At 41.8% G+C, this 21868-nt stretch overlaps 1 protein-coding gene across 2 annotated transcripts in view; it reads left to right on the forward strand.

Annotated features, from left to right (window-relative positions):
- The window catches only part of Borcs5 (BLOC-1 related complex subunit 5), a 72317-nt gene that overhangs the window by 2242 nt on the left and 48207 nt on the right, over positions 1 to 21868 (forward strand). The window contains exon 2 of one of the 2 annotated variants that reach the window (XM_036182323.1): positions 1097 to 1240. The exons of the other annotated variant lie outside the window; for it this stretch is intronic. Within the exon in view, the coding sequence (XP_036038216.1) occupies positions 1097 to 1240 (144 nt within the window). The remainder of the gene's footprint in view (positions 1 to 1096; positions 1241 to 21868) is intronic. 2 annotated transcript variants of the gene reach the window in all.

A 21868-nucleotide genomic window follows, 5' to 3' on the forward strand; every position in this document is an offset into this window, starting at 1 on the left:
GAAGCTCTGGTTACAATCCTTAGCACCACAAAAAAGAAAGAAAATAGAAATTCCCATAGTCTGCCTATGCCAGCCCCCACTACAAAATAACGACCTTTGGTTGCGTAAAAATATTCATTTTTTTCTTCCTTGGAGACAGTGTTTCATGTACTCTAGGCTGATGTATGCTCCCAATGCTGTAAATTATTTTATTGTGTGTATAGGTGTTTTGCCTGCATTCATGTCTGTGCATCACATGTATATAGTGTCTGAGGAGGCCATAAGAGGTACTAGAACCACTAGACCTAGAGTTACAAATGGTTTTGAACCAACATGTGAGTCCTGGGACTTGAACCAGGGTCTTCTGGAAGAGCAGCCCTTAACCACTGAGCCATATTTTCAGCCCCTATTCTTGAGTTTTTATCTTCCTGTCTCTACCTCAAGGAAGTAGATGTGAGCCACCATGTCCAGCTTATGTCCAGCTGAATTACATTCCCTCATAGTATTATGTTTTTTAGTTTTATTTATATATGTATTTATTTATTTATTTTGAGACAGGGTATTACTATGTAACTCTGACTATCCTGGGATTCACTATGCAGACCAGGCTGGCCATAAACTCACAAGAGATCTGCCTGCCTCTGCCTCCTGAGTGCTGGGATTAAAGGTGTGCATCACCACACTAGCATTTCCTTTTCGGTTTTTGTTGTTGTTGTTCTTGTTGTTTTGGTTTTTTTGAGACAAGGTTTCTCTGTGTAGTTTTGGTCCCTGCCCTGGATCTCACTTTGTAGACCAGGCTGGCCTTGACTTCACAGAGATCCGCCTGGCTCTGCCTCCCAAGTGCTGGGAGTAAAGGTGTGCACCACCACCACCTGGCTGTTATTGTTTGTTTTTAAGCTTTAATCCACTTCAACATCTCAAAGACAAAAAAGTAGCCATTACCACTCTTGGGAGAAGTAATTTATCATTTTAAATAAGGATGGCTTTGACGAGAAGCATGTATGTTAAGATCGGGAAAACCTCTGTATACTGTGAACTACTCTTTCTAGTGACCATGTTGGTGGGCAGTGGTGGCTTCCCATCATGCACTTCCTGATCTGTGTCACCTGATTTGCAGTGACCCCATCTCCAGCTAAACATCGGGCCAAGATGGATGACATTGTGGTAGTAGCCCAGGGCTCTCAGGCCTCCAGGAATGTCAGCAATGATCCTGATGTCATCAAGCTGCAAGAGATTCCAACCTTCCAGCCTCTTTTAAAAGGTGAGAGGTTAGACCCTGTATTATCTGGACTTGCCAGGAAGGTTTAGATATGGCCCTGCTGCTACCCTTTCCCCACATATCTGTATGCCTTACTCTTTTATCTCTCTTAGGTCTTTCCTTAATTGGCATCTTCTCTGAAAAGTCTTCCTTGACTGCCCTGTCTGAAACTGGAGTCTCTTTCCCTGCCTTTTCTTTGTTTTCTGTAGCACTTAATCACCTCTGACCTATTGTAAAATAGAAAACATTTTTATATTTATCTGTTTGGTGTGTGTGTGTGTGTGTGTGTCTGTGTGTGTGTGTGTCACAGCTTGCATATGGAGGTCAAAAGGCAACTCTCAGGAGTGTGTTCTTTCTTGCCGTCATGTGGGTCCTGGGGATTGAGTCAGGCTTGGTGCCTTTACCCACTGAGCCATCTTGCCAGCCCAGCTGGTTTACTGTCTTTATTTTTCTGTTAGAATGTGAGTTCCAGATGATAGGAACTTTCTGTTTCTTTCTACTATCGAAGTCCATCACCTGAGAGAGAACCTGATATAAAATAAGGATCGAGTAAATTAATGAATGAATCAGTGTTGCCGGAGGAGGCCCTTCCCCGTTATATTTCCATGAAAAGGTTTTTGTTATTTGTGATCTAGACTGTGGTGTGGCCTGACTGGTAGACTCATAGAAAAGTTCTGTCACTGGTAATTAATTCTGGCAACTGTTTTGCATGAGAGAAAAGTATGCTTATGAGAGGAAAGATTACCTACCTGATTAGCATATTTCAAGGTGCTCTATATGATGACCATAACTTTACTGTTTTCGTATTTCCCCATTAAGTGTTTATTTTCTTTATCTTTTGTGTGGGTGTGTGAGAGTATTGTGTGTGTACATGTTTGGAAGCCATAGGTCAACCTCCAGTGCTGGTCTCAGGAGCCATCCACCTTGTTTTTTAAAACAGGGTCTCTCACTGGGACCTGGGACTTGCCAATTAGGCTAGGCCAACTGGCATCATGGATGTGCCTGTCTACAGGCCTGGGATTACAAGTGTGTGCTCCCACTTCCATTTTTTTATGTGGTTTTTGAGTATGGAACTCAGGTTCTCATGCTTGCATGAGAAGCATTTGACTGACTGAACTATCTCCCTATTCCTGGAAATGATTTTCTGTTAATTGCATGGTGCTTCTGTTATGTGAGTTACTCAGATTTCCTGCTCTACCCCCACAAAACACCCCAAGTAAAACCTAAGCAATAATGAGCATAAATAAGGGTTGTGGCTTAGTTAACCTGAATCTTTTTTTTTTTTTTTTTTTGATAACAATATCACAGACTGAGAAATTTATAGAGAAAAGAGGTTAATTTACCTTACACTTCACAATGAAGTCTATAGCTCTGGTATCCTCTTGGCATCTGCTGAGAACCTCCCTGCTGGGTCACGACAGGGAGGAGGCTGTCACTTCACAAGGCAGAGCAAGCTGCTAACTTGATCTCTTTTTCTCTCCAAATAAAGCCATTCATGCAGTCATAAGGCTCCACCTTCATGGCCACATCCTCTCCTGGTTGCTTTCCCAAGGCCCCGCCTCCAATTCCCATTAGCCTATGATTTGTGGGGAGTAAGTTTCAGTATGAACCTTAGATCTGACAACACCAGACAAGAGCAAGCTGGTATAACAGACTCAAATAAAGCATCTTGTGTAGCAGCTATTAGTATTAAAATGTACCCTGGCCCCACATTCATACACATACCATTCTTGCCATTCTTGCATCATTGAGTTTGTTTAAGTGATTTGTGCAAGATCAGACATCTGGCAGAAAGAGATTGCTCTTGAGACTTCTTCACCAATGTCAGGCCCTACATTAGTTACACCATTCCGGGATGCAGCTAACAAAAACAAATAGCACAGCCAGGTGATCTATAGATCGTATTCTTCCCAGCAATTCATCAACTTCACAGATGAGACCGTTCCCATTTCCACGAGATGAGACTTTGATAAGCCCTCTACTCTACAAGAGAACATACTGTATTTTGTTACTTACCCATCGTCTCATTCATTCTCCCTGTCTTGCGGAGTAACATGATTCTCCAATGAAGCCAACATTAATGAAATTTCTCCCTTCACATAGACTTGCCTAATTTTGAGAAATGTAACAGCTAGATATTGATATTCTACTCCACCCTTCCTGGATCTGCATGGAGTGCTGTCCACAGTCAGTTTTCACACACCTGCTTCCTGTTCTCTCCATCCTCTCACTCCCCAAAGTCTTCCCGTCCTTCACTAGTCTTTCGTGACTTACTCGTGACCTTTTCACCCTAGGGAAACACTAAAAGCAAACCAGAGTTTAAGATATACTTAATGATTTTCTGGGATTAGTTGTTTAATCATTTGAATAAACAGAGTAGTAGGGAAAGTATCTAGAAGAAGACTTGGTGTTAAGGGAGTTAACATGAGTTAAGGTCATCCACCGTGAACGTGAGTGATGAGTGGGATATAAGTGAGTGCCTTGCAGAGAGATGCTCCTGGACTTAATTATCTTAGTAACTGGGCTGTAATCAGGGCTTTACCACCATCTAACTACACTGAGATAGTTGTAGAGGAGAGGAAAGCTGGTGAGGGGCAGGTGACTCTGAGGATGTATCTGGATTTGGCTAAGGAAGGAAGATATAGAGGTCACTTGATTAGAATGGCAACGTGTGGCTGTGCCCAGACCACAGGCACAGACAAAAGCGGTGAGCGTTTACAGATGCTTGTGTTTCCTTTCGGATAAGGAGTCCCTTGGATGGAATTGGAAAAGACGGGCAGACAGGAAAATTGAGTAGACTAACTAACGATGATAAGTGTCCAATCCCTCAGTGCTTCCCCATGAGAGCTATTCTGTTTTTCTTTATAGCTTAAAACATTGGGATTCACCTTAAATTGCTGGCCTCACATCACTGGTTGTATCACCAGCCCATCTTCAGGTGGTATCGGGACATGTTGACCATGGAGTAGGACTTGTTTCCATTGTAGCAGGACCTGTTTTGTAAATCACAGCTGTCCTAGGGAGATGTGGTGTGTGTGTGTGTGTGTGTGTGTGTGTGTGTGTGTGTGTGTGTGTGGTGTGGGGTGTGGTGTGTGTGTGTGTGTGTGTGTGTGGTGTGGGGTGTGTGTGTGTGTATGGTATGGGGTGTGGTGTGGTCTGTGTGTGTGTGTGTGTGTGTGTGTGTGTGTGTGTGTGGTGTGGGGTGTGGTGTGTGTGTGTGTGTGTGTGTGTGTGGTGTGGGGTGTGTGTGTGTGTATGGTGTGGTGTGTGTGTGTGTGTGTGTGTGTGTGTGTGTGTGTGAGAGAGAGAGAGAGAGAGAGAGAGAGAGAGAGAGAGAGAGAGAGCGCGAGCGAGCTTGTTTGGATTTAGGAGCCAAATTGGTTGCAGAGCCTCCTGCTTTGACATTGTTCTGCCTGGTAATTCAAAGCTCTGGCCCCTGTCTGCTGGGCTGTTATAGGCATTGCAGGCACTCATCACTGTCGCCTTTATACTGCCATCCCCTTCCCTGGCTTGCTGCTTTCAGGGTGAGGCAATTTCTTAAAGTAGTTTTAAAAAAAGGCCACCCAGTGAAGGCTGTACCCCCCAGGTTTGATTCCAGAAAGCTTTTATTCAAGTTAATGACAGTTTATTCTTTCAAAACAATATATTCAACTATTACAGAGTTCACTATTGTTCCATAATGTCATATGAGGTAATCTAATGCTGGTGGGTGATCTGCAGAGGCAGAAACTGGGCGAGTTTGGGGCTATTTGTATGTCTGAGGTAATGTTTGCATTTTAATAAGCAAGCAGATTCTTTGGTTTTAACTCTTTTGCATAAATATACAGGGTATAATTTATGCTTTACAATACAAATATCTGTTTCTCTCACTTCTTCAAATCAAAGAATTTTTATTTTTTTTTATAATAACCTCAGAGTTAGCAACTTATTTTCATATGTAAAACACTTATTAAGAAATGAAAGAAAACTAGAAAGTAGCAATGTGGCCATGACAGAACACAGAAGCAAATTGTTGATTTCATGTACGTTACTAAGATTCCAATGAATTAAATAAGCCCTACACATTTGTTACTTAGAATTCAACCACTCATTTTTTTAAATGAAGCTGACTATTTTATATCATTCTATAGGAATGAAGCATTCACAAGAGAAATGCAATATTGTTCTTATGTCAAAGTTACAAAAATATCCTATTCACTTTGGGCGGATGAATAGATGCATATACACACAACACTGTTTGTGACTGACCTGCCATTTTTGTTCCTGACCTTGGGTATAACATAAGGGGTTGTCTTACAGCCTAAGAAAGGACCGTCCTTGTTACCACCACAGATGCTTACGTGACACTGAGCAGCTTTGTTGGGTGTTTGGAGAGTGGGTGTTAAGAACAGAAGGCAAGTGAAATGGATTCGGATTATTAAAGAGCTTGGAGTTGGGTGAGGGGGTGCATGCCTGTAGTCCTAACACCAGGAGGCAGAGGCAAAAAGGTAGTTGTGGCAAGCCTGGGCGTAAAAGGCAATGAAAAGGAAAACAAAAACGAAGAAACAAAGGCAGTCTTTGGTCTCTTCTTGGTGGAGCTCAATCACACAGATCAGCAGTGAAGAGTCTCAGGCCTTGCAACACTTGGAACACTGAGAACTATACTCAGCTAGGGGAAGAGGAGAAAGAACAAGAGGAAGTGAGGTTTCTTAGGATCAGTTTCTCCACCATTCCTCTTCCCAACCACTCCTCTGTCATTCAAAGATAGAAAGTTTCAGAATTCATCAGACAGCTTCTCTACCAGCTGCCAGACATCACTGAATTGGAGAATGGTGTACTGAAGGACTGCCTGAGAGAATGGATCCTTTTTATTTTTTTAACTTTCTTTTTTATTAGAATGGGTCTTAATCAGAGACACAGTCCTCTCTGAATAACATAAAAGTCTTCTCCAAGCACAGATTGATTCTAATACAGTTTCTCTCCAACACCATGTTGGAAAAGTTGGTAGCTTATTCCTGACTACCTTGTAGATTTATTTATGTGTCTAGTAGCTGTTGGGTTAAGCTTTTCAACTAAAGACCCAGCCTAGACGAGCGAGAGGAAACGCCAGGTGAAGAGTTGTTTCACGACTGGAAGCTGAAGCTGTCTTCAGAGCAGCTTCAGTGTTCTGCTCTTACAAGCAAGCCTGTGGGCCTGCGTTCCTCCTTGTTTCTTTGAGCTCTCTCAGAGATGGCTGCCTTCCATTGTAACAGCCCACACACATTTACTTGGCTTCTGGATTTCTTTTCCTCTACTATCCGGCTTAGTGTACCTCTTTTCTCCTGTTCAGATGAGTACAGAAAGGCTCTTTAACAATTACTTTGTTTCCATTCCATTGTCCCTCCTAGCTACCTTCTAGCTACTCTGCTTTGCTCTTTTGTTCCAAACCTACTTACTAAATGACCACTGTATGCTTCAGCTTTTGCCGTTCTTGAAGTTCTTACTTATTTTAGTGTGTGTGTGTGTGTGTGTGTGTGTGTGTGTGTGTGTGCATGTGCACGCGCATAGGGCATGCACATGCTACAGCGTGAGTGGAAGTCAGAGGACAACTTGCAGGAGTCAGTTCTCTCCTCACCGTGTAGAATCTGGGGATCAAACTTGGGTGGGCAGGCTTGGCAGCAAGCGCCTTTAGCCACTGAGCCATCCTACGGCCCAACCCTTGCTTGTTTCATTGATTTGCTTCTGTAGAGAATTACTCATGTTCTTTTTTAGTGCCTGACATTTTCCCTCAGGCCATAGCTGCCTCTTCTTTTTCACATCTAAAGCAGGTTTTCATCCCACTTCATAAATTTCCCTTTGGTACCATCACTCTGATCCAGTCCCATGATGCTAGTTTTTTCTAGCTGTTCATGCCCATGCTGGTAGGGTTTTCTGGCTGCTTATTAACCTCTGTTCTCCTCTGCATGCATTGTTCCCTAGTGCTCTTCTGGAGAAACACGATTCTAAGGATCTTAAGCACTTTCAAATGTGGTCATCAAGATGACTCTAAGTTTGTATTGTCAACTTTAACTTTTGTCCTATTTCTCTAGCTATGAGCTGGTAATTTCGCCCTGTACTGTTGCTTTTTTGTTCGTTTGTTTTTTGTTTTGTTTTCAAGACAGGGTTTCTCTGTGAAGTCCTGGCTGTCCTGGAACTCACTCTTTAGACCAGGCTAGCCTCGAACTCACAGAGATCCTGCCTCTGCCTCCCGAATGCTGGGATTAAAGACATGTGCCACTGCACCCTACCTGAGACTTGTTTAAAAAAAAATCAGATGATAATGTATACTTGAATGTCTTCTTGAAGAGAAAGGATTCTATAAATGTTGAGTATCAATTGGGTCAAAGCATATTTAATAGTGTTCACATTGTATAGCCTTTCTGATTTACTTACCGTCATCATTTACTAAAAGGGAAGTCTAAAATACCCAGCTATGGTCGCCAATTTGCCTTTTTTTTTTTTTTTTCTTTTTTGCCAGATTTTGCTTTGTGTAGTCTAGGAGTCTATTAGTCTCAGTAATGGTTACATAGTGATCTTTTTCATTGTTGTGAAGTTTCTATCTGTGCTGTTGCCCCACCATGCAGTTGGTTTTGCCCAGCTTTTTTTAGTTCTTTTTTTTTCTTTTTTGGTTTTTTGAGACAGGGTTTCTCTGTGTAGTTTTGCGCATTTCCTGGAACTCGGCTTTGGAGACCAGGCTGGCCTTGAACTCACAAAGATCCTCCTGGCTCTGCCTCCCGAGTGCCGGGATTAAAGGCGTGCGCCACCGCCGCCCGGCTTCTTTCCTTCATTCTTAGACTTGTATAGTCTCTTTCCATTCCACTTTTAATCTACTTATACCTTTATGTTGAAAGTGTAGGTCTTATAGACAACCAACTCAATAGTAGGTTGCTGCGTTTATCTTAGCTCGGACAGTCTGCCATTTAATCATGTATACTTAATCTGACTATTGAAATTGAAATCTACCATTTAGTTTATTTTTATTTGTCCCTTGTGCTTTTGTTCCTTCATATGTCTTCTCTGCCATTTTTAGACCAATTGAATATTTTAGCATTCTGTTTTAGGTTTTCCCTATTTTTGTTTGTTGGTTTTTTTAACAGCATCTTGTTCTGTAGTTGAAGTTGGCCTCACTTGAGACAGTTCTCTTGCCTCAGGCATGGATCACCATGCCAAGCTGATTTCATTTTCTTTTTAGTCTAAATATTCTAGTGTATCTTGTAGTGTAGATCAGCTGAAAAATGTCATTTTTATCCGGTCTTTATAAAATCCTTAAAGAATTGAGTACAAAAAGTACTCATTGTTTTTAAACTGATCCAGCAAGATTGTGACTCTCATCTTCCAACCCACTCTCTTTTACTGCTTATAAAATCTATTGGTGTACTTTTTTAAAAATTATTTTTGTTATTTTTTTTGAGTTAGATGTTCATGTAACCCAGGCTAACTTACTATATAACCAACACTGGCCTTAATTCATGGTCCTCCTGTCTGCACCTCCCAAGTGCCTAGGATTAGCATCAGGGCATGTGCCCCCTTGCCCAGCTTGAGGGTTTGTTGGAAGTGATTGTATTGCCGTGGTTGCACAGTGCCTTTCCTATGCTACCCCCTTCTCCAGTGGCCAGCTTGCATCCTAATAAGGAAGAGTTTCCTTCTCCATTTGTTTATTTTTTCATTTACCTAAGTGTAGAACAGTGGACTCCTCTTTTGTTTTGTTGCACGTAAAGTCATTATTTCCATCCTTCAGGTATTCCAAGTGTGTTTAGCTGCACACTTTTCATCTAATTCTTCATGTCCCTTTGATGAATTTCTGCTTTTCCTTGAACACATCCTTAGTTTCTGGAACAGTATCGTGCTGTGCTGTCTGACCCTAGCACTAGAGTCAGGCACTTTAAAAGTATATGCTGGGTCTTCTAGTGGAAGGTAACATAGAGTAACCATCCTCACATCTCCTTAGTGGATTTAGCCAGGATATATGTGTCTGTGTGTCCACCTGAATATACATAGTTAACACCAGAATGTGCTTGTTTTTGTTCTTACCTATATTTAAAAATAACGAGTTCACACTGGTAAGTGCCATGTATTGTCTTTTTAATTAAATTGTGTGTGTGTGTGTGTGTGTGTGTGTGTGTGTGTTTGCGCGTGCACAATATGTTTGTGTCAGCACTATGCCACTATGTATGTACGTAGGTCAGAGGACAACTTGGCGGAGTATGTTCTCTCCTTCCTCCTTTACACAGTTCTGGGGATAAACTCGGGTCACCAGTTGCAGAGCAAGCGCCTTTTCCTTCTGAGCCATTTCACTGGCCTGTTCATGCCTGTTTGTTTTAATTAAACACTATGGGCTAGTACTTCGTTTAACATTTTGCCCCCACATTTCCTTTCTGTGAGACTCATAGGTCTATGTTAGACAACTTGATATTTCCTCCCAGGCTATTGACTCCTTTCCCTTCTTGCCCTCCCCTTTTTCCTTCCTCCTTTTTCTTTTCTTTTAAATAGAGCCTTTAGAGTCTTGCTATATAGCCCAGCCCAGGCTGACCTACAAGTCATTATGTAGGGCAAGCGGCTTTGAATGATGTGTCCTCCTGCCTCAGGTGCTGGGGTTACAGGCTGCTCCTAACACCAGCCTTCCTTGGTTTTCTTTCTGTAGTGCTTGGCCTCAATTGAGGGCATTAACAGACAAGCACAGTGCCACCGGTCTCCATCTCCAGCCCTGGTACAGCCTTCAGTTTTCAATTTTTGTCTTTTTCCTTTTTACCCTTATTTTGATTATTTTCATTGCTATGTTCCAGAATTTAGTAGTCTGTTTTCTCTTTTGTTAATACTGTTCTAAATCCATCCAAAGTTTGTTTGTTTGTTTGAACTTTTATTGGTTCTCTGTGGATTTCACATCATGCTGTCTGATCCCACTTATCTCCCCGTCCCCTCACTTCCACCCTCTGCCCTTGCAACCTATCCCCCCAAACAAAACCAAATTTAGAAGAAAGACCAAAAAACCAAACCAAAGACACAAAACAAAACCAAAGAAGAGAGAGAGGAATTTTGTCGTGGAAGCTGTGGTGTGGCCCTTGTCACACAGTTTCCCTTTAGTCTACTTATCTTTACTTGCAAGTGTTGGTTACTAGGAGTCGTTAGTCTGGCTCAAGGTCTCTGGCTTCTGCTAGCTCTCACCCGGCTCCTCTTGGATTTCCTGTTGCCCTGTGTCATGGCCATCCTGCTGTTTTGGATCTGTAGGTTTGTCCCTTTCACATGTTCCAACAGAGGTAAATAATGGGGTGGGACGACTCACAGTCCTGGTTCTGGGCCTGGGTGGTAGTTCATCCAAAGTATTTTTAATCAGATTCTGTATTATTCAGCTTTAGATAACCACCCTGGGGTTTGGGGATTTAGCTCAGTGGTAGAGCGTTTGCCTAGCAAGCACAAGGCCCTGGGTTCTGTCCTCAGCTCTGGGGAAAAAAAAAAAAAGACAAGATAACCACCCTGGAACTCTTCTATTTGTCTGCTTATCATACTATCTTTCTCGGTTTCGAAAATCTAAGTGCATTTGTATTTACTTTTTCTCATTCATTTTTTTTTCTCGATTGTGTGTGTGTGTGTGTGTGTGTGTGTTTAATTGGTCTAACATTCTCTTGGTTATAAGTCCTCTTCCTTAACTTCTTTGCATGACTGGAAGTTTCTTTTTTTTTAATTATAACTTACTTATTTGTTCTTCTCTCCCCTCCCTACTGCAGTTTTCCTTCCTCCTCTCCTCCCAGCACTCCGACCGCCAGGCCCATGCCTCCTCTATTTTCCTTCAGAAAAGAACAGGCCTTTCAGGTATATCAACCAAATGGCATAACTAGTTACAATAAGACTAGGCAAAAACCCTCTTATCAAGGCTGGATGAAGCTACTTAGTAAGCAAGAAAAAAAAAAGTGGGGCTCCCAAAAGCAGACAGAGTCAGAGACAGCCCCTGCTCCTACTGTTAGGCGTCCCAGAGGACCAAGCTACACAACCCTGACATACATAGTTCAGACCCACACAGGCTTCTTGACTGTCACTACAGTCTCTGTGAGCCCCTGTGAGCCCTGCTTAGTTGATTCTTGTGTTCTTGTGTCCTTGACCCCTCTGGCTCCTACAATCCTTCTTCCTCCTCTGAGGGATTCTCCAAACTTCACCTAATGTTTGGCTGTGGGTCTCTGCATCTGTTCCCATCAGTTAATGAATGAAGCCTCTCTGATGACGATTATGTTAGGCTCCAGTCTACAAGTATAGCAGAATATCATTAGGAATAATTTCATTGCCCCCCTCCCGCACAGTCGTGTTTGGTTCTATCTTGGGTCTCTCTGGGCTATCCAGCCTCTGGTTCCTCACTCTCTAGGCAGTGTCAGGCCTGGGCTTCTTCTTGTGACATGGCGTGGGTCTTAAATTGGACCAGTCATGGGTTGGCCACTCCCACAAGTTCTGTGCCACCTTTACCCCAGCACATCTCATAGGCAGGACAAATTGTAGGTCGAAGGTTTTGTGGCTGGGTTGGTGTCCCAGTCCCTCCACTGGAGTCCTTGCTTGGTAACAGAAGATGGCCAGTTCAGGCTCAGTATCCCCATTACTAGGAGTCTTTGCTAGGGTCACCCTTGTAGATTGCAGGGAGTTTCCATTGCACTAGGAAACTACCTCACACTCAAAATGCCTTCCAGTCCCAGTTGTCTCTCCCAGTACTCTCTACCTCCATCCCCTCCACCTGATCCCTCTTGTTCCCATCCCTACTCATCTCCAGTCCACTGGAGAAATCTATTCTATTTCCCCTTCCCAGGGAGATCCATGCACCCCCCTGTACCCTCCTTGTTACTTAGCCCCTCTGGGTCTGTGTTCTGTAGTATCCCTTACAGCTAATATCCACTTATAGTTATACATACCATGTTTGTCTTTCTGGGTCTGGGTTACCTCACTCAGGATGATTTTTTTTCTAGTTCCATCCATTTGCTTATAAATTTTATGATGTCATTTTTTAACAGCTGAGTAATACTCCATTGTGTATATGTACCACATTTTCTTTATCCAATCTTCAGTTGAGGAACATCTAGGTTATTTCCAGTTTCTGGCTATTATAAATAAAGCTACTATGAGCAGGTGTCCTTGTGGTAGGATGGAGTGTCCTGTGGTATATATCCAGGAGTGGTATAGTTGGGTCTTGAGGTAGATCAATTCCCAATTTTTTTGAGAAACTGCCATATTGGTTTCCAAAGTGGCTGCACCAGCTTGCACTCCCACCACCGATAGAGGAATGTTCCCCTTGCTCCACATCAGGGTCAGCAGGAGCTGTCACTTTTGATCTTAGCCATTCTGACAGGTATAAGATAGAATCTCAGAGTCATTTTGATTTGCATTTCCCTGATGGCTAAGGATGGTGAACATTTCTTTAAGTGTTTCTAGACCATTAGAGATTCCTCTGTTAGAATTCTCTGTTTAGATCTGTACCCCATTTTTAAATTGGATTGTTTGGTTTATTGATGTCTAGTTTCTTGAGTTCTTTATATATTTTGGAGATCACCTCTCTGTCAGATATGGAGTTGGTGAAAATCTTTTCCCATTCTGTAGGCTGCTGTTTTGTTCTATTGATGGTGTCCTTTGCCTTACAGAAGCTTTTCATTTTCATGAGGTCCCATTTATTAATTTTCAGTCTTAGTGCCTGAGCTATTGGTGTTGTGTTCAGAAAATTGTCTCCTGTGTCAGTGAGTTCAAGACTATTCCCCCCCTCTTCCTCTTTTGTCAGGTTCTTTGTATCTGGTTTTATATTAAGGTCTTTGATCCACTTGGACTTGAGTTTTGTACAGGGTGATGGGTATGGATCTGTTTTCATTCTTCTACATACTGACATCCAGTTAGACAAGCACCATTTATTGAAGATGCTTTCTTTTTTTCATATGTATTTATGGCTTCTTTATAAAAAATCAGGTGTCCATAGGTGTGTGGATTTATGTTTGACTCTTTGATTTGATTCCATTGATCAACCTGTCTTTTTATGCCAATACCATGAAGTTTTTATTACTATAGCTCTGTAGTACAGTTTGAAATTAGGGATGGTGATACCTCTGGAAGTTTTTATTGTACAGGGTCGTTTTTTAGCTATCCTAGATTTTTTGTTTGTCCATATGAGCTTAAGTATTGTTCTTTCAAGGTCTGTAAAGAATTGTTTTTGGAATTTTAATGGTGATTTCATTGAATCTGTGGCTTGCTTTTGGTAAGATGGTCATTTTGACTATGTTAATCCTACTGATCCATGAGCATGGGAGATCTTTCTACTTTCTGATATCTTCTTTGATTTCCTCCTTTAAAGACTTGAAGTTATTGTCATACAAGTCTTTCACAGCTTGGTTAAATTTACTCCAAGATGTTTTATATTATTTGTGGTATTGTGAAGGGTGTTGCTTCCCTGATTTCTTTCTCAGGCCTTTTGTTGTTTACATATAGGAGGGATACTGATTTTTTTTTTTTTTTTAAGTTAATCTTGCATCCTTCCACTTCACTGAAGGTGTTTATCCACTGTAGGTTGGTAGAATTTTAGGGCTACTTATGGATACTATCATATCATCTGCAAGTAGCAATGTTCTTTTTCCTTTCTAATTTGTATCCCCTTGATCTCCTTTAGTTGTCTTACTGCTCTAGCTAGAATTTCAAGTACTGTATTGAATAGTTATAGAGAGAGTGCACAGCATTGTCTTGTTCCTGATTTTAGTAGAATTTCTTTTAGTTTCTCTCCATTTAATGTAATGTTGACTGTAGACTTTCTGTAAATTGCCTTTGTTATGTTTAGGTATGTCCTTTGTATCCTTGATCTCTCCAAGACTTTTATCATGAAGGGTTATTGAATTTTGTTGACTGGAAGTTTCTTATAGGCTAATGGCATGTTTTATGGTTTTAGTTGTGTGTTCCTTTGAAGGATGCTAGACTTTGCTGTCATACCTGTTGCAGGTTACTTATTTTTGAACTTACTTTTTTTTTTTTTCTTTTTGAGACAGTCTTTCTACATAAACTTGGCTGTCCTGGAACTCACTGTGTAGACCCATCTGGCCTTGCCTCTACCTCCCAAGTCCTGGGATTAAAGGTGTGCACCATGCCCAGTACTGTTGTAGGTTCTTTAGAACCAGTGTGGCTCTTTCTAGGCTTTTCTGTTGCCCAGTTCTGTTCTCCAGAGCAGTCTTTTCAATTGTTGTTTTAGCTTTTAAGATAAGGGTCTCATGTAGCCCAGGCAAGCCTCCAGCTTGCTATGTAGACAAGGATGACCTTAAACTCTTGATCCTCCTGTCTCTACCTTTCAGGTGCTGGGTTTACAAGTATGGGCCACCACAACTAGTGTAGAGCAGTCCTCAGGGTATCATATCTTGCTACTATGGTGAAAGAGTCTGAGCACTCTACCTGTGAGAATTCCACCTGTGGCCCCAGGTTCCACGAACTTATCTACTGGCACTAGTGGTAATATGAACTATTCTTGGCTTTGTATGAGATTGAGAAATTGTTTGGTTTAGCACTTTCCTGTGGTTGTTTCTCCACAGGAAATTTATTTATTTCATGCATTTTTGCATATTAGTATTAGTTGGAGATTTACGGGCATCTTGGTACAGAGTTCAAGGGTCCCTTTATTGAGGTCTTGCCGATCCCACGTTCTGCTGTATCAGCTTGACACTAGTTTTTCTAAGACAGTTCCCTTTCTCTAGCTCAGTAAGAAAGCTGGACTTTTCTCAGAGATGCCCTTTGCTATGGACTGAATGGTCTTTATCAGTTTCAAACTGGAAGTTGCTATGGAATCTTATGATGGTATAGGGAGCTGGAACCTTGGGCCTCTAGGTGATTTACTTATCAGGGGGTACCCTTAGGGGCGATTTTTACACTTTTACAAGAGAAGATGAAAGGTAGAGCATGCTTGCCAGCTGATGAGACAATAAGTAGGCTGCCATCCATAAACTAGAACCAAGTCTCCGGGCTCTCAGGCCATGGATGTTCCAGGCTTCAGAACTAGGAGAAAATTTGTTGTTGAAGCCATCCATGCATGTTGTTCTGGTTACAGCTGCCATGACTGAGTCACCTCCCTGGTCTACATCCTGGAAACTGCCTTTAGGCAGTGAGTTAGGAAAACAGTGGGCTTTGTTTTCCTTCTCTCAGGGACGAAAGTCTGGCTCTGCCTATTGTATTGCATCTGAAGAGTAGCTCATGGATTTTTATCTGCTTTCTATTTGTTTATGACTGGAAGGCATTGTAGAAACTATCAAATTCTACAAAAGTAGTAAGAAACTTCTTAAATCTATGAGGTTTTTCCTATTTTTTACCTCTTCTTTCATTTTCAAGCCTCATGCCTGTAGCCTTTAAATCATTTTTGCAGCACCCTGCTAAGTATCTGAGAGCGTTCAGACAGCACAAATGCAGATGACACAACATGGTCACGTCTCTAACTTTAGGAGTTTGGGTAGTTTTGTGAGCAATTTAGACAGCTAAATCGCTCACAGTAACATAGCCTGAGTAACACTGCCAATATACTCCAAAGAATAGGCATGCATGAGGGAGGAATATTAATTTAGTCTGTTAGCTTGGAGGAGGCTTCTTCACAGAGGGAGAAACATTGAGCTGGACTCTAAGGGATGAGTGAGAAGTTGCCATGTAAAGACAGAATCGGGAAGGACATTCTTGGTCTTAAAATCTTTGATGTAAGTAAAAAGAAACTATATAAAGCCAAAATAACTCTTTGCTAAAATTATATTTGGGATATACTGTAATCTAGATAGTCATAGGTAAGGAAGTAAAATTCTGATTTCAGCTCAGCCCTTTTTCTTTCCCCAACTTTGAGATAAGTTCTTCCTGAGTAGCTTAGACCATGATAGAAAACACTTTAGTACTGGGCCATCCCTCCACTTCAACAGTAAACTTTGATTTTAATTCCAGTTACTCTTATGGTTAGCTCAGATTGGTTATGGTGGCTCACGTCTGTAGATCCTAACACTTGGAGGCAGAGGCAAGAGGACTGCTGTAAATTGGAGGCCAGCCTGGGCTGCATAGCAAGTTCCAGATCTTCTTGGACTCCATAGTGAAACCCTCTCTCAAACAAAGAGAGTTTACACTTTAGAATAATTGCAGGCATATATACTAATTATTCATTTTTTATTTATATTTGTAATTTGTGTTATATTCTGAATTTAAACAAAAGTAAGTTCCTGAAGATAAATCATTGTAAACAATAAAATCTCCCTTCTGAGCTAGTTAAAATACTGCTGAAGTGTGATAATACTCGAGATGTATTTATTTTCTTTGAAGCTCTAGCTTGTCAGTGATGTGTGACAGCCTGAATAAATAAGGGTGGATGGTATAAAATTCTGTCAGTCTATTAAGTTTCTCGACTTTTCAAAAACCCTTGGGCTGGAGAGATGGCTCAGAGGTTAAGGACGCTGTCTGTTCTTCCAGAGGTCCTGAGTTCAGTTCTGGACCACAACCACAACCATCTGTAATGAGATCTGGTGCCCTCTTCCGTCCTGCAGGGATACATGCAAACAGAACACTGTATACCTAATAAATAAATAAATCTTTGGGGGGGGGGGGCTGGAGAGATGACTCAGAGGTTAAGAGCACTAACTGCTCTTCCAGAGGTTCTGAGTTCAATTCCCAGCAACCACATGGTGGCTCACAGCCATCCATAATCAGATCTGGTGCCCTCTTCTGGCCTGCAAGGACACATGCAGGAAGAACACTGTATACATAATAAATAAATCTTAAAAACAACAACAACAACAACAAAACCATACTAACATCTAGAAGTGAAATGTTAATTTAGGGAAGGTGAGACTTTATAAATACTTCCAGAATTGAAAAAAACGTTCTCTTCCTTTCACTTCCCAAATTTTAACTGATGATTGGATAGCTTGTTTTGATAACAACCTTACTATATTCAGAGTTGATTATAGATAAGGTTCTTAACTCCTGAACAGAAGGGCTGTTCATCCTAGATTTAGAACTGTGCTAAATATTTATTCATTCATCTAAACATATTTATTCATTCTTTCTGTTCATCAGATATTTTTAGAGATACAAAACCAGAAACCATGACTGTGCTCCATGAAGAGTTCCTGGTCTGTTTTGGGAACTGTCATGGCAGCACATAGTAAGGGCTCACAGTACAAGCCTGCAGGGACCTAGAGGAAGGAAAGTTATTCTGAAACTTAAGATTGGTAGGAATTAGAACAATGTGGGAGAACATCTATTAGTGATCTTGCTAGTGTGGATTAAGCATGCCTTATTCTAAATGCTTCGGGAAATCAATGTTTCAGGTTTGGGAGTTTTTCATATTTGGGAGTATTTTCATAGGCTTGAAATGCTTTGAAATCTGACACCATGCTCAAAAAGTTTCATATTTTAGGGTATTTCTGGTTTTGGGATTAAGGATGCTCAACCTATAACTTTTGTCGTTCACCCCCTCCAAAAGCAGGGGTTTTTTTTGTTTGTTTGTTTTTTGTTTGTTTTGTTTTGTGTGTGTGTGTGTGTGTGTGTGTGTGTGTGTGTGTGTGTGTGTGTGTAGCCTTGGCTATCCTGGAACTTGTTCTATAGACCAGGCTGGCCTTAAACTCAGAGATGTTCCTCCCCTGCCTCCCAAGTGCTGGGACTAAAGGTGTGTGTGACCACTGCCTGGTGCAACCTGTAATTATTTTCAAAGTATTACTGTGCATGAGAAGCTCCCAGGTGTAGCTGGGCGGTGGTGGCACAGCCTTTAATTCCAGTTCTCAGGAGGCAGGTGGACTCTGGAGTTTGAGGCAGCTTGGTCTATAACAAGACAACCAGGGCTACACAGAGAAACCCTGTTTTGAACTCCCATCTCCCGAAAAGAAGCTACTAGGTGAAAATTTTTTTAATGCTGATTAATAGTCAGGCCCTGGTTCCAGATCCCCTTTCAGCAAGTGAGATATAAGGCATCTGTTTATTACACTGGCATTTTAAGTGACCTTGAATGGGTATATGGGCAGTATGTTGGAAAAACTAATGTTCGAAGATGGTGAACTTGAATTCTGCTTATTGTCACGAAACTGTTAGATTGTTGGGCTAATGATGTCAATAAGTTTTTCTCCTTTGTGGAGCTGGGGATTGAACCCAGGGCCTCAAGCAGCCTCACAAGTGCTGTGCAGTGGAGCTCTGTTCCTCAGCCCCTGGAGGTTTTTGAAGAGATGTGATGTTGGATTATTTTGGGTCCTGAGGATCAGTCTGAAGTCTTCCTGTTTGGATGTGGGTACTCTACTCTCTGAGCCATCTAGCCAACCCAGCAGTTCTGGTTTTGACAAGACTTTTGCCACTAGATGTCACTAGACTAAAGCAGTTGGCCAAAGAAGTGTCTGCACCCTGTGCCGTTTCCAAAGGCTCCTGCTAAGAACACAGGCTTCAAGCATCTGGATTTCTTTTTAGAACCAGATCACAGCTCATTTCAAGTGCAAGGTAGTTGAGAAAACATACATGTTCTGTGACATATTAGCAATCTCTAATGCTTCTTTTAGTGTTTATCAAGACAAAAGGAAAAAAGATTCTGACCATAGGAAAATCAGTAGCGACTTACATTATGTGTGTAGAAAGCCCCTTTCAGTCTATCACTGTGCTCAAAGAAATAATTGAGCTTATTGGAGAGTGTTTAAATATCTATCTGCTGGTGAATGGATCAATGAAATACAATATGTCCAGAAAATAGAATAGAATACTATTCAGCACTAAAATGAAACTAATGGATGAACTACAAAAACATGATACATGGATTCAGGAGAGCCAACCCAAATCAGAGGAGACCCCCTCATCAGGGTAGAAGGAAAAATAGACATGAAGAAAGTATCCAAGTAGAAATCAAGAGGTAAGAAGGCTTCAGTAAAATGATCTTAAGTTTGTAGGTTATCCTTGGTCCTGCCTTCAAGTCTGGGCAACTTTGGACCTGAGTCTCTGGATATTGGGTGTGAATGGAGTCATGTCATTTATTTTGTTTATTGTTAGTTGTTTTGATAGTTTCATACATGTATATAACGTGTTCTGTTTACTCACTTTCTATCCCCTCTCTTATCTTCTCTCATTCCCATGAACTCTCCAATACCCCATCTCTTTCTTAGTTGACTTTTGGTTTAACTGGGGCCATCTGTGTGACCATAAGATTGGAACTATCCCTTGGAGCCTGCTAGGGTCACAAGCAGGGACATAACTGAAGGCAATGAGTCCCTTTCCCCAAATCTATTAGTGCTGAACTATTTCTTGAGTCTGACATCTAAGGTTATGTTGTTTTGTTTTTGTTTTCTTAAGACAAGGTCTTATGTAGCCCAGGGTGGCTGGCCTTGAACTCACTGTATAGCCAAGAGTGACCTTGAAGTCCTGGCCTTGCTACATCTACCTCCAAGGTGCTGGGATTTCAGGCATGCACACACACACCACCCCCCCCCCCCCCCCCCCGGTTTTATGTGGTGCTGGGCACCATTCTCAGGACTTCATGCATGCTGGGCAAGTGCTCTACCAGTTGAGCCTCATCCCACCCCAGTGCTCAGGTTGTTACTAAAGCAAATGCTGCCCTAGGTTCTTGTGTGCATGCGCGTATATGAGCTTTTCAGTTGCTTAGGGTCAGTTCCTGGCAGTGGAACTACTAGGTCATATATGGTAAACTTTTCTTTAATTTTACCAAATTGCCAACCCTTTTCAGATTGGCTGTACTAGTTTGCATTCTTTGAACAGTGTTTAGGTATTCCATTTCCTCTGTCTTTCTGAATATAGTCATCGGAGTAGACATGGAATGGAATGCCACTGTGGCTTTCATTTGTACTTCTCTAATGGTGAGATTCTTTTTATTTCCATTAACTACTTATGATTCTCTATAAATCAAGTTATTTAAATCTTATGCCATTTAAAAATTGTTTTTAACTTATACAAGAATTTCTTTATACATTCTGTCACTACCCTTTATCATGTTTACAGATACTTTCACTCTAGTCTGTGACTTCTCTTTGCATTTTCAAAAAATTTAAATATTATTATTTCATAAGTATGTTTTGTTTGCATGTATGTTTCTGTGCTACATTTGTATCTGGTGCCCATGGAGGCCAGAAGGTGTCAGATCCATTGTAACTGGAGTTACAGATCATTGTGAGGCATCGAGTTCATGATGGGAATCAAACCCAGGTCTTCTGAAAGAATAGCCACTGCTCTTAACCACTGAGCCATCTCTCAGCCTCCCTCCGTATTTTCCTGGATATGGAATGCCCAGTTGACGGGATCTTCCCCTGTCTGTGTCACTCCAGGCTTCTGTCATTTTAGATAAGTCACCTTTCTCCTATGCTCACGAAGTCTTTCGACTTTGGTCCTCTGCCTCCTGAGTGCTGGGGTTAAAGGTGTACACCAACAACTGCCTGAAACAGTCTTTCTATGGACCTCAGGCTGGACTTGAACTCACTATGTGGCCCACTCACCTCAAACTTGCAGTGATCTTGCCTGAACCTCCCAAATACTGAGATTAAAGGCATGTAACACCATACCTGCTCTGCAGTTTTGCACATCTTTGCTGGAATCTTCATATAACTCCTTAGAGTGTTCGGTTGCTGCTATACTTGGACACAAGCTCCTTAGCTAGATATGAAAATCTCAAGTGATCACCTCCTTTCCCCCCATTGCTTGCATCTATCTTGAGCTCCAGAGCAAATGGCAGCCATCTCTTGTCTTTCGTCTTGCAAGCCTTTACTTGTGCACTCTGGCTAGAAGCTGTGATGGAGATTTGTACACACATGAGGGCTAATGTGTACTGGCTGATGTGTCTGTAGCAAAATAGTTCATCTCTGTTCTGGAACTTACTTTTTTTTTTCTCTTTTTGAAACAGGGTATCACTATGTAGCCCTGGCTGTCCTAGAACTTGCTATGTAGACCAGGCTGACCTTGAACTGGCAGAGATCTGCCTGCCTCTGTCTCCCAAGTGCTGGATCAAGTAGTGTGCACCACTATTCCCAGGGAGAGTACTTACATGTTATTTGTTCATCTTACTAGAATGCAAATTTTTCTTAACCTGTCTCTCTGTCTCTGTCTCTGTCTCTGTCTCTCTCCCCCCCTCTCTCTCTTGATTTTTTTTCTGAGAAAAGTTTTCTCTGTGTAGTTTTGGTGCCTGTCCTGCCTGAATCCCACTCTGTAGACCAGGCTGGCCTTGAACTCACAAAGATCCACCTGGCTCTGCCTCCCGAGTGCTGAGATTAAAGGCGTGTGCCACCACCGCCCTCCCTACCCCCCACCCCCGTAGCAGGAGATTTTCTGGTCCTGCCTGGCCCAGGGTCAGTACAAATCTCTCTCACCGGCCAGTCCCACAGCTGCTTAGACTCAACCAAGAAAACACACAGAGACTTATATTACTTATATACTGTGTGGCCATGGCAGGCTTCTTGTTATCTAGTTCTTCTATCTTAAATTAACTCATTTCTATTAGTCTATAAGTTGTCACATGGCTCGTGGCTTACAGGTACCTTACATCTCGCTTGTCATGGCGGTGGCTGGCAGTGTCTCTCTGCCTTCCTGTTCTCTCAATTCTCCTCTCTGTTAGTTCCACCTATACTTCCCGCCTGGCTGCTGGCCAGTCAGTGTTTTATTTTCAGTCAATCATCCACAGCACACACACCCTTTTTTTAACCTTCTCCA

The sequence above is a fragment of the Onychomys torridus genome, chromosome 3, assembly GCF_903995425.1.
Source record: "Onychomys torridus chromosome 3, mOncTor1.1, whole genome shotgun sequence".
Lineage (NCBI taxonomy): Eukaryota > Metazoa > Chordata > Mammalia > Rodentia > Cricetidae > Onychomys > Onychomys torridus.